The 16,207-nt window shown below is 44.2% G+C and overlaps 1 protein-coding gene across 2 annotated transcripts; it reads right to left on the bottom strand.

The window, feature by feature from the left end:
* Positions 1-1,209: 1,209 nt before the first annotated feature.
* ARL2BP (ARF like GTPase 2 binding protein) lies at positions 1,210-12,360 on the bottom strand. 2 transcript variants are annotated; one of them, XM_079988509.1, is made up of 7 exons: positions 12,201-12,360; positions 10,900-11,046; positions 8,973-9,034; positions 7,759-7,865; positions 6,603-6,688; positions 5,260-5,356; positions 1,210-3,846 (listed from the first exon to the last, which is right to left on the bottom strand). In XM_079988509.1, the coding sequence occupies exons 2-7, from the start codon at positions 10,935-10,937 to the stop codon at positions 3,748-3,750; spliced, it is 489 nt and encodes a 162-aa protein (XP_079844635.1). In that variant the 5' UTR covers positions 10,938-11,046; positions 12,201-12,360; the 3' UTR covers positions 1,210-3,747. The 2 variants fall into 2 exon arrangements, with proteins under 2 accessions (XP_079844635.1, XP_079844634.1); XM_079988508.1 differs by having other exon boundaries at positions 10,900-10,951.
* Positions 12,361-16,207: the final 3,847 nt, after the last annotated feature.

Here is a 16,207-nt window from a genome sequence, read left to right as displayed (position 1 = left end):
AACCCACTAAAAAAGCAAACCCAGCAGCCTCCCTTTATGCCAGCCACTTTCAGCCATTATGTAAATAATGTATAATTATTAATCCATAGCAGCAAGGATGCTTCTGGTACAAGACCACAGGTATTTTATTTCTAAAAAAAGGTTTTGTTTTAAATAAAGTAAATAAATATTTCACCTTTGTCAAATGAGGGCTTTCCAGCACCGAATTTGCTTGGAGAGGCACCTAATTCGCTTCCTTCAGTAGTACAAGTCCACGGGGAATGGCTCTGCCTGTCTTTACTTGTTAAACACTTATTTAGTTGCCAGATATAGTCTAGACAATTCAGGAAGGCATGTGGGTGTCCTGTGTTGGACTGCATTATGCAAGCACAGCAGCCTGATAAACTCTTTCACTGTATGGCTAAGCAAAAAGCAAAAAAGTTTCCAGTCCTTATGAAGTGGGGGCCAGAAGAAATTCCAAAAGGCAGAGTTGGGCTTTGTGACCAAGAGTTCCAAGCACACCAGGTTCAGCTAGCTTTTCACCTTCTATTAGAGACTCTCTTTCTTTCTTCCTTGATGGATTTTCCAGGCAATCTCCCATCCAGAAAACTAGGCCTGGGCTTCCTTAACTTCCACAGCAAGCTCTCAATGCTCTGCAATAGGCACCAGGGCATCACCCTAACTGTTCCATGAGTTTGGAGTTATGATCATGCCCTCTTGCTTCTCCTCCCTCTACCTTACCCTTTAAGACAATGACAAGGGCCATTTCCAATGTCTACTGGAAGCAAAGAAGGGACAGGATGACTGCACCTTTGATAGCTGCGGAGAAAGGGGCATTTCACCATGGACAGTTTTGCTCTCTCCTGCAGCTATACCTACCAACATTCCTTCTGCCTTTGTTTTTATGGTTGGGTAGATAGGTTTTATTTAAAAAATGAGAGCGTAGCTGCTACTTAAATCTCTGTCCTCCCTTCCACCCAGAAGCAACAGCATACAGACAAGACTGAGCAGTTATCTGAAAAGTGACCAGGGGAACAGTCAAAAGGTGCAGTTATTTTGGAATCTAAACAATACAAACACACACACACACACACACACACACACAATCAGGTGTGCAATTTTGCTAAGGGTAATTAAATGTTACATTATTGGCCTTATTTCTGCTCCAGTAAATAGTATCGCATACTTGCTTCTCCCAGTGTCCCAGATTTACATACCCAGAGAGAATAATCATTTACTTGGTTGTTTAATCAAACACAAAACAATATAGTCTTAGTTTGCCAACAGCACACAAATTGATTCTTGGTATGAAGTGAACTTCAACAGGAAGCAGGCAAACTGTTAACACACCATTGAAAAATGCCAAGAGAAGCTCTTGATGGAAGGTGTTCCTCCAGCGATTGCACACATTTCCTTCAGAGCCCTCCTCCAAGGATTTCTTAGACTATCCAATACTGTAATGACATCTTCTAAAATTCCATTCAGCCTTACCAAAAAATCAATCCCATGTACCTCAGCGGTTTTGGGTGAGATTAGAAAATGAAGATTCATTTACTTTTGTCTCTCCTCATAGTTCTGACAAATTGGGCACTGAAAGACAATGTCTTTGAAATGGCAAGAGAGAAACAAGAAACTTCCAACTTTGAATCTGATCCTGCATTCCAGTCCGTGTTACCCATTTGCTGACCAAGACTGGACTTTTAAAAGCAAACTGCACCAAGATAAATACTGTCATTAATATTGTCAATATGCCTTGCCGTGACTGTTTGTAAATGCACTTCTTGCACATTTCAAATACCAACAGAGCATTACCTTCAAAGTATGGGGATAAGAGTATTCCTTGTTTACACACATGGGACCTTACCAAAACAAGTTACAAAAAACATCCTTTACAATGCAGATTTTGCTTCTGGATCTTGCCAATCAAGTTTCAGATCAGTGTACAGCCTAAACACATTACAGAACACAACCCTGAAAGGGAAACATATGTAAAAGAAAACACTGTGAAAGCAAAAGTTTGCTGATGTAAAGATACCATGTTACCCCCTTCTCAATCTCCCAAGATTTAGCTAAGCAAGTACTGTGCTGTGCCATATGTCACCCAAAACTGAAACATGTAAGATGTTTGTGATCAGCCTCATTACAAGAATCACTTACCCCTGCTTGGACAAAAAGGATTTGAAGCCTGAAAGGCTCCAATAGTAAATTTCCAGGGCTCAGCCAGTCATCCTGGCCTTTCTTCCATTATGTGACTTTGGAAGAAGCCTCAGAGTGACAGCAGCACATGGATGGTACATCCAAGTCCTTGAGCACTGAATTACCAACCAAGAGTAAAGGCGGACAATGTATGGAAAGTGGGAACAACTGGAATTTTTGGGTTTTGAATTCCCTGCTCCTGTTGCCTAGTCCTCCACAAGTCAAGATGGCAACAGCAGCTACACCTTTCTCAGCAAGAGTTCCACAGATCCATGTGGAAGTAAGGCAGAAACAGAGATGTGGTTGGGGCAAGCAGAGCAGATCCAACACTACTGGCACATACTAGCTGATGTGACTAAGCCAGGATGGAGGAAGGAAACCATCAGCATGAACCACACATGAGGCTTCCCAGGTGTCTAGCAAAGATGCAGACAGACAACGGCTCAGGCAATGTTATCCATGCTATTTTCTTTTTTGAACCTTGGTAAAACACAACACTGATGAAATCCCAAAGCTTGCAGGTATAATCAAGCCACTCGGGACACATTCACTCCACTTTAAAAGAGAGTTTAACTGTCATTGCTTTCCTGAAAGAAGCTTGGTAATTTTATTTTGGGGGTGGGGGGCTGTGATAAAAAAACACCTGGTAGAGTCAGTCCTAGACTTCTCAGACCATTTCCTGAGCTTCGCTGTGAGGGAAGTCATTATAGTTAAAACCAGCTTAACTAATTAATATTGCAGAACCTGGGGAACTTTAGCTCTTTTGTTTTTGTTTTTAAAGAACTGCAGCACCTCACAGAACTGTAATTCCCAAAGTTCCTTGAAAGCCATACAAGTTTGGATTTGGGTTTACAGTCCCCATCCCCCACGAAGACATTGCAGAAAGCTTTGTCCGTGCTAGAGCACATACTGCTGGTAGTAATGAAACAGGGTGTGATTTTTTCTTAGGAGAGAGGTTACTTTGGAAATCCCAAGTTTTCTGGTTCCTTTTGCAGCTGAAGTGGGGGCCTTACAAGAGCAACACCACTAAGTCTGCTGAATGGGAAAGGATACAAATTCACAATTACTAGAGAACTGACAAATAACAGTTTCATGCTAAATATATATATATTCACATCAAACACACACGTGCTACTGTCGAAAGTAAAAAATGTGGCATTTAGAACTACGCTAAACATGTTTTCCCCGATTTGTTGTGGTTGTGAACTTCAAAAAAGGTTGTGCAGTTAGAACCATCCCACATTTGACACTCATTTTCCATCACTGCTGTCCAATGAAGAAGTGCTTGTTTTCCTTCCAAGAAATCAGCAGCCCTCAAACAGACCATGACACTAACTGACCTCCATGGCATAAAGTCCCCTTTGGCTGGCACAGCAACAAATGCAAGTGCTAAGACAGGGCTGGAGTCACTGATCATGTGGAAATGCCCAATTCAAACGAGCAGCTAAGACGAAAAATTGGCCTGCCAAGAGGGAATAAGGGTTGCACGCCTCAGCATCACACTAATCTCTTCTGCTGGCTTTTGCATTCAGGGCACCCCAGGTGGAGACAGCTCTCTTTTGGAGGCAAGAGCTAGTGTCGTAGACTGTTTGTGGAAGGCGACATGGAGGACTTGCTCAAGGGTGTCACCACGAATCCGCTGCTTAAGTCCAGGCCTCGGCCTTCTTTTTCCTAGAATGGAAATGCCAAAAATACTTCAGTTTGGTGGCATTTCTAAATGGCAGGCTTTCAGCCAGAAAAGGAAGCATGTTTGTAATGAAACACAGGGCTTTTATTTTCTGCAAGGCTGTGGGCAAGAAATTCCACATGGAATCTGGCACCTGCTGTGGAAACTGAGAATCGTAACTTTCATCATCAATAAGCAATGATCCCCCCCCCCCGAGCTTTTTGGTTGCTGACAGTAGCCATGGGTGAAGTCAGAGGAGACTGGGCAGGGTTTCTACTGATCTGGGCAAGTTCTGATCCTTGTTACAGCTGCCAGACCTCCTTTGACCATTACTCCATGCTACCTAGCCTCTATTGCCATGCCAAGTAACCTTAGTAATCCATGCACTCCACTTGCCATCTTGCCCTCTGCCACTCTGGCCTTTGCAAACCCTCATGAGAACCATGGGCACAGATAGCCATATATAAAAATTTACACACCATCTCCATATAAACATACACACATTATGTGTATATGCACACATTTTTCCTAGAGCAATATACACAATGTTTTCCCTTGTTGGGTTTCAGATTCTGTGCATCTGCAGTGAACACCCCCACTACCAAAATAAGTAAGAATTATTTTTGCAGCTGGCCTGGAATGTATTCTTTCCCTTAAAATTTCTGCCTTAACCAACCTTTTGAAACTGGCCCCTTTGCTATTTCAAACCCTCCTTATCAAGACTAAATATTAAAAGATCAGTGTTTAAGATTTCAGAATAATAACAGTTCTGAATTGTTAAATGCAACTGGTTTTGGGGTTTCACATGCGTTACATCAAACTGACTTGTTTTGGACCACAGGTTTCCAGTATTTTCCAAAAAAAAATTTCTGGAGCGAAACTTGTGCAGTGGACACACATTTAACCACTGAGATTCACTAAAAACATTTTTAGACACCCCCCCCAAAACCCGTAAAAGAACTCCCATACCAACTTAAGACACCATTTTTGTTAATTTGCATAGCTATCAAGATTCATGTCTTATCAAACTGTCACTGAGCAACTTTTTGGGCACAATACTTTTAGTCTCAGTTTCCCCACTGATAAAAAAAGAACCACCACCCTAAGTTACATTTGAAAACCACTCTGCCCCATCCAGAGTGCTATAGTTTGGCCAAACTGAAAACCAGGGCCAAGCCTCTCTTCCTGAACTGAGGTTCTCTTTCTCACTCCCAGAATGCAGAAGCTGGGAAGGAGCCCCAATTACTTTGCATGCATAAAGCCCCAAAATCAGTTTTTCACTTCCTCAGTTAAAAGGCTCTTAGGAAGCAGAACTGGGAAAGTGATCTCTCTCTGCTCAATATGCCCAACAGTCACTTCCAATTAAACCAACTTGCCTGGCCATTCAGTGTGCGCTTTCTGAGCTTTGAAGTACTTACAGCTCTGTAATCCAGGAACATTTCTTTAAATGCAAGGAAGTCAGTAAATGTGAGAAGCATGTCAAAAATATCCCCTGCAATTTCATCCTTGTGCTGCCTGTAAGTGAAGGATTTAGATTCATCATTAAAACAGCAAGACATTCTAGATTTTAAAAGGCATTGAGAAAAGATGCATTACAATAGCTAAAGAGGAAAATGCCTATCAAAAAAAGTTGCATTTTCTCTTTAAATTAGCCACTTGCACAAAGTAATTTGTACTGAAAATAATGGGACTAAGGGGTGCTTCACACACTGTCACCAAGCAAGTACCTGTCTGATCATAATACATATACTGAGAAAGTGAAATGAGGGCTACACCCACCAAGGAAGGCAAATAACCACTACCAACACCACCAATAACAAGCCCATTAATTTATTAAAAATTATGCAATTATCCAAAGAAAATGTGGTTCAAAGTTGTACACATCTTAGATTTTAAGCTTAATCATTATTCTGTCTTGCATCAGGGGGTGTGCTTCTGTCATCGTCCCCCCCCCCTTTGAAAAAGCACAGACAGCAGCCCACAGAAATTTCTGCAGCTTCAGAATCTGAAGCGGGGTGGGAATGCTGTTGCTGCAATCACAGCCACTTCTGCCAACTGTATTCATGGATGTCTGATTTACAGCTTTTCCTCAGCTGTGTGTGCCCAAGGGTGGTGATCAAGGGAATACTGGGCAAACAGGCTTTAAGCTGTTACTAAACAAAGGGATGGATCTGCTCGCTAAGCAGCAGAATATCCATTTAACATCAGTTTTCATTATGCAGCCCTCAGGAATGATCAACAATATGAAATCTTCAAGAAGGTTTCTATAAATGGCATGGGATTGCATGGGCCTTGATCTGCAAAGGAGGCTGGTATGGTTATCACTGGCTAAGCATAGAACAGTCTTCTCTTTTCGTGGAAGTGACTTAATAGCCCATTGTTTACATTTGTGCATATCATGAACATTAGGGCCTCAGCGCATGACATATATGAATGATGTACAGCGGTCTTCTTGTTGTTTTACATGGTATCTAAATGGGAAAAAGGGGGTAAGGTCTGGTGGGCACTCTTAGGGGATGCTATTTCACAGCTGTACTGACATTATAGAGAGCTCCCTGCTCTGAGGACCACATGACTGCATTTCAGAGTAAGGACAGACCCTGGGGCAAGGAGTCTGCAGCAGAGCTTAAAATACGTGGATTCACATCTGAGAGAAGATGCTCTCAAAATTCAAAGCCCAACCCTACTCAATAAGGAGCCTTAAGAACAAGTTAATGCAATGAAGATGAAAAAGAAATGGAAAGCAAAGGATCCAACTTACTGTAATGACAAGGTGAAGGCAGACATGCTGAAACCAGGAATCCTGTCCAAGAGCTTTTCTTCAATGTATTTTTCAACTAAGCATATCTGAAGTGAGAAGCACTGTATTATTATTTTCCAGCTGAGGATGACAGGGAGCAAATATTGTAGCTTACCATCTCACAAAGAGGTGTTTTGATCTAGACAGATCAGGTGCAGCTTACTAGACCTGTCAATGGCTGGACCACATTTTGGATCCAAATATGAGAGATGTTACAGGTAGCAACAGGATACAACCAGTTAAAATATGTAGAGCTGAGTCTCTGCCTTGAGGAAGTAATTTGTTCTGTTCATTATCCTTAAGTTATAAGAACACTATGGGTCCTTACTCTGGGTAGACCCACCAAAATTACTATACGTCTGAAATCAATGAGCACGACTAATGATGGGAGTACCCTGACTAGCACTGGATATAACCCCCAAATTTCAGAACCCAACTAGAGACTTGCAAGCTATCATAAGGATCTTTCAGAAACCACATGTGCCTCAGCAGTAATCAGTGTTGCCAGCTTTTAAACCAGCTCTTGCAGCTGTGCCCTTAACAACCCTTTAATCTGCAACAATTATGAAAACTTTCACAAGAAGCTAAACTGTTACAAAAGATGCCATGTTAGGACAGCAACCAGCCTGGGCCCCTCCCCTCCAGTCACTGAGCAAACTTTGTAGCAGGAAAAGCTTCCTGGCACAGTGAACAAAGTGATGGTACAGCCCAGAGAAGCACACTGGATGGCCAGCAGCACCCTTAAGCAACTTAGTGCCCTCCAGATGTTTTGGACTACAACTCACATCCATGCTGCCCAGGGCTTTTGGGAGTTATAGTTTAAAACAAACAAACAAACAAACAAACAAACAAACAAACAAACAAACAGTGAAGGGGCACCAGGTTGATGAAGGCTAGCCTTCAGCACCTGCACTGAGGTCTCAGGTCCCTCTGAGGGCGTGAGAGAAGCCTCAACATCCTGAAGCAGGGCTGCTCTCTCTTTCTTATGGTCCACAGGTCACACTTGCTGCTGAAACACACAGAATCCAATTTCTTTCACAGGGTGGCAAATGTTCAAAAGACAAAGCCCACCATCATATGCAAGAGATAACGATCAAAACAGGACATATGCACTCACATATTCATTAAAAATAGGAGTGTAGATGAGCTTATTTTCCTCCGTATCATCAAACTCTTGGTAGTATTTGTCCATGAAGTTCCTTTGTATAAGCTGGAAGTCATCATCTGAAATCACAACACAGTTGCATTCAGTCAAAAGACAGTGACTACATTCATTGGTGTGCTGTCCTCAGCTTGGGATCCAGTACATGGTGAACCTCATAGCTGCAACGACAGCACAGCTGCAGCTGACGGAGGCCCAATCCATGCAGTAGCTTCTCTATCTTGCTAGCTCGCTAAGCCTCTGGCAGGATGAAGAGTTTCTCTCACTGACACAAACAAGGCAGAGCCTGATTAAAAGACTTTTGGCAAGTTTCACCCAGGGAACAGAGCTGGATAGCGAACATATGAGGCAACATCAGTTCCCTGGGGAAGTCAGCATACACAAAGTTCCAATCCTTCATCCAGAATCAATTAATCAGGCATAAATTTTGCCGCTGTAATTGCAACACGGCTGTCAAGCACTTCTCCATGAAAGGGATTGTTTGGTTGTTTCAAGCCACCTACTGGGCAGTACCTCAGGCACCACCGATTTATTGAGTGTTTCATTGAAAGGCAAGTATCTATCAACAAGTGTGGACCCACAATAAAACATTGTGGTGCATCCCCAGCCCTCAACAGGAGCTCTCATCATGGGGTCCAGCTGTTTAGGAGCAGGAACCTTGTTCAGAACTTGACGCAGTAGGTGGAGGCAAGAAAGGAAAAGCAGGCAGAATAAGAAGAAAAATTACATGAGAACTCTGCTTCCATGTCCTAGGTAAAGAATACAAGTTCCACCTTCAGCCAGGCACAAATGCCAACCACTGAACACTTTCCCACGTGCCGACACTGCACAAAGAGGAGAGTGGTGGGTATTTATTTATTAGTTCGCTAACTCTTCCTTTGGCACCTCAGGAGCCCTCAAAGCGACTTGCAAAATACATAAACAACAATATCATCTAGATCGACTTCCCCTCAACCTAGTGCTTTTTAGATAGTTCGTATCTCAGGTTGGGAGAAGGTCTGGTCTAGATCATGATGTATTTGTATAAAAACCAGTGCCGACAAAATCCATCCCAGACACAGAACTGAAAATAATATCAGAACAATTCCTCTAAAATATTCCAGTGTATTCACAAATAACAATAAGAAGAGATGTCCCTTTTGAGCAGTGCTACCTTAAGAAAAACATACCCATTATTATATCTTCTAAATAGCCAACAACAGCATCGAACTCAGCATCCGATGGTGAAGAGCTAAAATGAGAGACAGCCAAGTTGCATTCAGGTTACTATGGAAGGTGAAATACACATAAACTTAACAATCCAGGACACACAGAATAATGCATAGTGCCTTTATGGCACACGAGCATACAAAATACTTCCAGCACACATATTACTCAGTAATGTTTTCATCAGTCCTGTAAAGTGGAGGTACACTATCACCCCCCTGTTGCAGAGAATAACTTCAAACTAAGAGAAAGAACCATTTGCCTATGGCTATCTTAAGTGCATTTGCTGTCAAAGTGAGATTTCATACCAGAGACTTCCTGGCTTATAGCTTTAAGTCTCTAAGCTGCTGCAGTAATGGCTTTGTTCTACCTGAACTGAGTCCTCCTCCCCAGATTCCACTACATTCAGAGAGAAGCTGTTGTTTGTTCAAACACAAGTTACTCAAAGAATTATTTTATGGTGACGTTCTTCTGCATTGCAGACAAGATTTAACCAAGGACAGTCACCCTGATGAGAAGCAGTTCCTTGCCTTGCCTCAGTCAAGTCTGATCTCAGACTTGGACTGGGTTCAACCTGTACCTTAGCCATGAAGAAACTAGGCAAGGTTTTGGATAAGGCATCATCCTTCAGTTTCTTCTCCCTCATCACTAAGTAGGAATAAGAGTGATGTGCCTAACAGCTGATGTTCTAATGCAGGGGTGGCCAACTCCCAAGAGACTGTGATCTACTCATGGAATTAAAAAATGGCAGTGATCTCAATTGTTGAACTTTTTTTATGGAGGAAAGCCCCATTTTTGGGGAGTTCAAAGCTAAGCTGTTGGCCATTTTTAGGGAGAAAGGGAAACAGCCACTCACCAACAGATCGCTGGGGAGACAAACAGCCTCACTGAGTAAACTCCGTCTTCCGTTCTGCAGATCATGCAACAATGGAGGGCGGGGCTTGATTCTATTTTACCAATGCTAAGCAAAGGGACCCAGGAATTGACCGCGATCTACCAAAACCTCCTGGGGATCTACCAAAACCTCCTGGGGATCTACCAGTAGATCGCGATCAACCTGTTGGACATCCCTGTCCTAATGGAAGCAAGGAAGAGGCTGTTCCTAACCCAAGCCTGGTGGAGGAGACACTGTTGCTACTTGCTGCCATCTAGCCACATACAGAAGGGATAACAGCAATCCCCCAGATCAGAATATAGTTGTTTTTGCAATTCAAAAGCAGAATCGCTTTGGCTTGACTCAGGCATTATATTAAAAGTCAGGGTCCATAAAAGAGCTGGGGTTATCCACTGAACTTAACTGACAGGAAATTTGTAACAGACAAATAAATTACTTCTATATACAGCACTTAACTTAATCAACACACAATGCTTCATTAACTTGTGGAATTTACCACCTCAAGATGTGGTGATGGCCACTAGCTTAGATGACTTTTAAAAAGGAGGATGGAAATCAATTCCTGGGGTGAGCAACCTACGGCCCTACAGATTTGGCCAGGAATGATGGAAGCTATAGTGTAACAATATTTGGAAGGTATTGATCTATCATTGATCCATTACTGATCTATATCCATGAGAAAGAAAAATCTTTATGAGTCAGTCTTGATTGTAGTTTAAAAATTAACACTGAAACCAACTATTAATAAAGTTAGAAAATAGCATTATCACCAAGCAATGTCCCCACCTTAAAAAGTACCAGAAATATTGCATCATAAGCTTTTGTGGACTAGAGAGCCTATTCTATCACCTAGGCTCAAGTCCACAAAAGCAAAGACCATTAAAAAAAAACTATCTTCTCCTAACTGTTAAAACTTCCTATTGGCTTTAACATTTCAAATGAAGTTCTGTGGATTTGTTTTTTAAAAGGAAGTGCAGAAACAGAAATATACTTACATGGACACACCAAAGTTTTCTTCTTCTAAAGTTTCCATCGTGGCTTTGTCACCTGTTTTATAATGTAAACCTTTAAATACTTTAATCCTCAGGGTGTAATACTTGGCTGTCAGTCATCCTGTCTTCAATGTCAGGTCTCAAGCCCATCTGAAAATATTACACCACCCCTACATCTAGAAATAACCATTGATTATGACGTGCTTTCTATTTCCTGGAAAACAGTGGGCAACAAATGAACTATACATACAAGTAAGCAGCAGAATAGGTTTGCCTGAAACAAAAGCAACTTATCCCATTGCACTGGCGATTTGGTGGATCTGAAGGTATGGAATCCCAAGAGTTTGGATTTGGAAAGGGGCAGCAGAAATCCACAGAATTTATAGACTCACAAATACATTGTGGGTGCTGCTTATCACAACTAGGGTTTGCCAGACGTACAAGAAGTCTTGCATGTTTGCAATTACCAAGGGCCTCTGTTATACGGTCCAGGAGCTTTTGGTTTCTCTTGAATGTGAGGGGGGAAAGTTCTAGATCAGTCCACTCTCTGCTGTACTAGCTTTCCTGTTGCAGGGAGTTTTTTTGTCAATGAAAATTATTTTAAAAAATGTAATCCTCCAGCAGCAGTTGGGACAGTTCATTTTACTACCACCTAATTAGGGGACGACAGAGGACGAGATGGTTGGACAGTGTTCTTGAAGCTACCAGCATAAGTTTGACCAAACTGCGGGAGGCAGTGGAAGACAGGAGTGCCTGGCGTGCTCTGGTCCATGGGGTCACGAAGAGTCGGGCACGACTAAACGACTAAACAACAACAATTCTGCTGCATGCCCAGACCAAGCCGTAAGCACCAGTACCTGGGAGACAGCTGGGTTCAAATCTTGGCCATGAAGCTCACTGTGACCTTGGAGGCCACTCTCTCACTTCTGCCCAACCTACTTCACAAGGTTGTTGTGGAGCATAAAAGAGAACTACTTACATGCCACATTGAGCTTACTGGAGAAAAAAGTCGGATATAAATACAATCAATCAAATAACCTGCTTCTGGGGTTCTGGTTTGCCATTGCGTGGGGCGGGGAGGACTGGGGCGCTACTGGACCCAAGGTCGGCCTGACCTGGCAGAGCTGTTCCAAGTTCCTAGCCAGGAGATAGAGCCTCCACATACTGACTCAGTCTACCTTTGAAGGCCAGGAGCTTACTGGGGGCGAGCCAGGACCCCCGGCCTACCTAGCAGGGCTCCTCTCAGGGCCACAGAGGACCCAGGAACCCTAGTCAAGGCCACCCCCTTCCGCCTTGGCTCCTACCTGTCGTCCTCCAGGCAGTGCCAGCTCGTCACTCCGCAGACCGACGAGCGGGACGAAGGCCTCGGCCTCCCCCATAGAGTTCGTTGCAAACGCCGCCGTCGCTTCTTTCTTTATTCTTATTCCTCCTCCTGCTGCTGCTGCCTAGGAAACGGCCTCTTCCGGCAACGCACACCTATCTGACCAATCATTGGGAGGCTGAACGAACTGAGCCAGTCACAGGAAGCCAGGCGGGACTTCTCTTCCGACCAATAGGAAACGTAAAAGGAGAGAGCCAATCAGAGGAAGCGAGGGGGGTTCTCTGCCTTCCAGCCTCACCGACCACGTGGCGGTGCCAAGTTTGATTGAGCCGAGCAAAGTAGGCGGCGGCGGCGGCGGCGGCGGCCGCAGCAGCAGCAGCAGCAACTAAGATCCTTCCTGGAACTTGCTAAAGGGGACCCACTTAGTCCAGCATAATTTTTGCAGTGGCCGACCCACGCCTGTGGGGAGTCTCCATGCAGGATTTGAGCATATTAACCCTCTCACCCTCTTGTGGTTTCCTGCAGCTGGTATTCAGAAGGCATTGCTGCCTCTGACAGTGGAGGCAGAGCATGCCATAGCCATTGTGCATAGTAGCCCCCTCCTCTGTTAATTTATTCAATCTTCTTTTAAAGGTATCAAGGTTGGTGGCCATCTTGCCTCCTGCGAAAGTTTCAGTGTTTAACTACGCGCCGAGTTTAAAAGTCGCTGATCTCGGTCCCTGTATCTGAAGTGTGTCTTCACACAGGCGGGCCTGTCTACCGGAGCAGGCTAAAGACTCCGCTTGCCCAGCATCCTGCTGTCAGTGGCCAAACCAGTGGATTCTTCTTTCGTTTATTGCAATTACATCCCACCTTTTTATCCCATGACATTTAATTTCCAACAACCCTGTGCTGTAGGTTAGACTGAGAGGCAGTGGCCACCCAGTGAGCTTCGTGGTTGACCAAACATGGGCAATGGTGTTGTATAATGACGAATCCCTCCAGAAAGCAGTTTTCAGATTGTGGGTGTATGTGTATACTATTTATCTTGCTTGAGATCACAATCTGTTGGGAGAGGGTCATCCTGACTAGATTCTTGTTTGCTTTCATGCTCTCCAGTGAAATGGGATGACACACGTCTCTTACATTGAAGGGCTTTCTTGCCTGTTTGCAAAACATTCACACCCACCCACCCATCTGTCAGGAGCCACATGCCAAGCTAGGACAGAAGCATAATAAACATGTCAGCTGACATTGTTGACTTAGTAGTTACAGGCTGAGGACCCACAATAATATGCTTGTTACACAAGCATAACACAAAATCATGTGATTTTTATGGTAGGGTCAGCGAGGAAGGCTTGCTTTTAACACTTAACCATTAGATTGCTGTTGATCTCTGGTTGATTTGCTAATATGACAGCATCCTGACTTTAGTGCTTACTTGAATTGCAAGATAAAACTTTGCCACTCCCCTCCATTCCCCTGTGCAAAGGTATCCTTAAGAACAGGTGGAAATAACTCAAAATGAGTTAACAAGTTGATTTAAGAAAGATCACATAGAAGGAAGATTTTCTGACCCACCCTCAGCCCAGCAGCCCCCTACACACCCATTATTCAAGGGGCACTGCCCAACTCTTCTTGGCACTAAGACCATAGCCAGGGCAAGTGGCAAGGAGCTGCATCAGTGCCCCCTGTCCCTTGTGTCCTTGGTAAGGGGCTGTATCAGTGCTTCTGAAGCCAGTGAGACAATGGACAAGAAACTCAAAGTTTGCTTTTTGTATAGTAATGTGACTGGGGAGGGGGTCCCACAGGGCTGCTGTGATGGCCCACACCAGCACCTGAATTACTCCACCAAGGCACCCAGAGGAGCCTCTGCACCTTGCCTCCTCTGCACCCAGAGGAGTGGAGCAGCAGCCCAGCTCTTAGCCAGAGTGGAGAGCTCTGAATTTTGTGCGTAACCCCCCCGCCCCCCGCTACCTTTGACTATAGCCAACCTAATAAACCCCTGGGTGGGAGGTACAGCTTGTCTTGATCAGCAGGGAATTGTCACCCACCTATGAAACTGCCTATACATTGCACAGCATCTTTGTTTGGCAAGAAGAGTGAAAGGCAGCAACACATCCTCAAACACAAAGCAGTAGAATACTTTGCAGGCTTACGGTCCCAAGCCCCAGTAAGCCAGCAGAAGATGCACGACCATAAGATGTGATGAATGATCCACAGTGCTGGGGAAAGAGGCAACTAGATGATTCATACACCTTCCTTGCCCTTTCAGATGAGACCAGATCCTAAAGCCCTGAACTTTGTACAACCATCTTATCTCCTCTTCCAAGGATGACTATGAGGGTATCTCTGCAGGAACCACGTTGGAGGCAGTGATTCTGAAAGGGCACCATTTTGCATCCTGCTAATGTGAGAAGAGGGAGAACAGAGGGCTTGGGCAGGGGTTAAGGAGAGTGGTCTTGAATCAGGGACATCAGTCCAAACAAAGCCTGTCAGGCCGGTAGCCCAATGAAGGGTTATCATGGGCAACAACCCCCCGCCCCAATACACCTGGAGGTACTTTCCTGGATAAATATCAAGATGAAAATGCTGGATCTGGATGCCGAGTGGCACATGCCAAGACATGGAGGATACTTGGGTAAGGTATATAAGGAGCTGCCTTATGCCAGGCTAAACCATTGGTCCCTCTAACTCAGTACTGTCTACACTGAGTGGCGGCGGCTCCCCAGGTTTCAGACAGGTGACATCTACCTTGAGATGTCAGGGATTGAGCCTGGAACCCTCTGAATGCAAAGCAGATGCTGTACTGCTAAGCTGTGGCTCTCCCCTGGGTGAAACCCTTTGCCTCTCAAAGGTTTCTACCAATCAAATTTACAAGATGCCATAGAAAGTCTTCAACAAGTTGATGCAAGAGCAAGTCCACTCTGCTGATGCATGCGCACCCAGTGTTCTTGAATTCCTACAGGTTAGACCAGGGCCTGGCCCCCAATGGACTCAAGCAGCAGGCACCATTCTGGGTAGTGTTATTGCAACACATGGAAGCTCCTTGCAGGCCAAACACTAAAAGGTTGCATGTTTCCTCCAAGAGGCTCTGCTCATCTTTCGCCTGGGTTCCAGAGCTGAACTTATCCGCGTTTTCAAGGCTGTTGTGGCCTCACCCTTCAAACCACTGCACTTCATCTACTGCCGAGAGCTCAGCAACAAAAGTGGAGAAACTCAGGGTCCTCTTGGTCTGGAAGGAACTCTCTATCTGCCACCTGGGCAATATGGTCCTATGACCCAACCCTGACTTCTTGCCTAAGGTGAACGCAATCTTCCACAGGGCTCAGGAAATTACGCTTCCTCACCTCATGGTCATGGTCCATCAGGAAAATACAGATCAGAACTTGGCATTTCCTGTCATAGCTTTTAAAACTCCTTGCAGGTTCAATAGTATTTTGATACCTAATGAGAAGCGTTTCAGTTCAGGAAGGTGAAAGACCAAAACCCATCTGAGAAGACAGAACCACTTGCAAGGCCAGTCTATTAGCTGAAAGTTCAACTGAAGGTTCCTTTCTAAAGAAACATATTTAGGGGTACAAATTACTAATTGAAAACTGGGCAAGGCCATGGATAAGGCTGTGTGGACTTGTCTGGCACTGAGTTGTCAGCTTTCAGTGACTACTGAAGAGCTACTGTTCACCCAGGTTTTGGGGTATCTGTGTTGCTACACTTTGTAAATAGGTATTATTAAACCACCTATGTGCTCTCAGTTGACGTTACTGTTTTATTGTTTGTTTGAGCAAAGAATTTTAGAGCTGGAAGGGACCATGAGGATCATCTAGTCCGACCCTGTGCAATGCAGGAATCTTTTGCTCAACATGGGGCGCAAACCCACAGCCCTGAGAAGAGTCTCAAGCTTGACCAATTGAGCTATCCCAGTTTATGGTTTTATTCATTGGTATTGTACCCAGCTTTGGAACTCCTTTATAAAGAAAAGCGGGTAGCAAATTTTAATAAAATAAATAA

The sequence above is a fragment of the Podarcis cretensis genome (genome assembly GCF_951804945.1).
Source record: "Podarcis cretensis genome assembly, chromosome: 8".
NCBI classification, from domain to species: Eukaryota; Metazoa; Chordata; class Lepidosauria; order Squamata; family Lacertidae; genus Podarcis; species Podarcis cretensis.
Note: the sequence above shows the minus strand (reverse complement) of the source record. Positions and strands in the feature narration are given on the sequence as shown.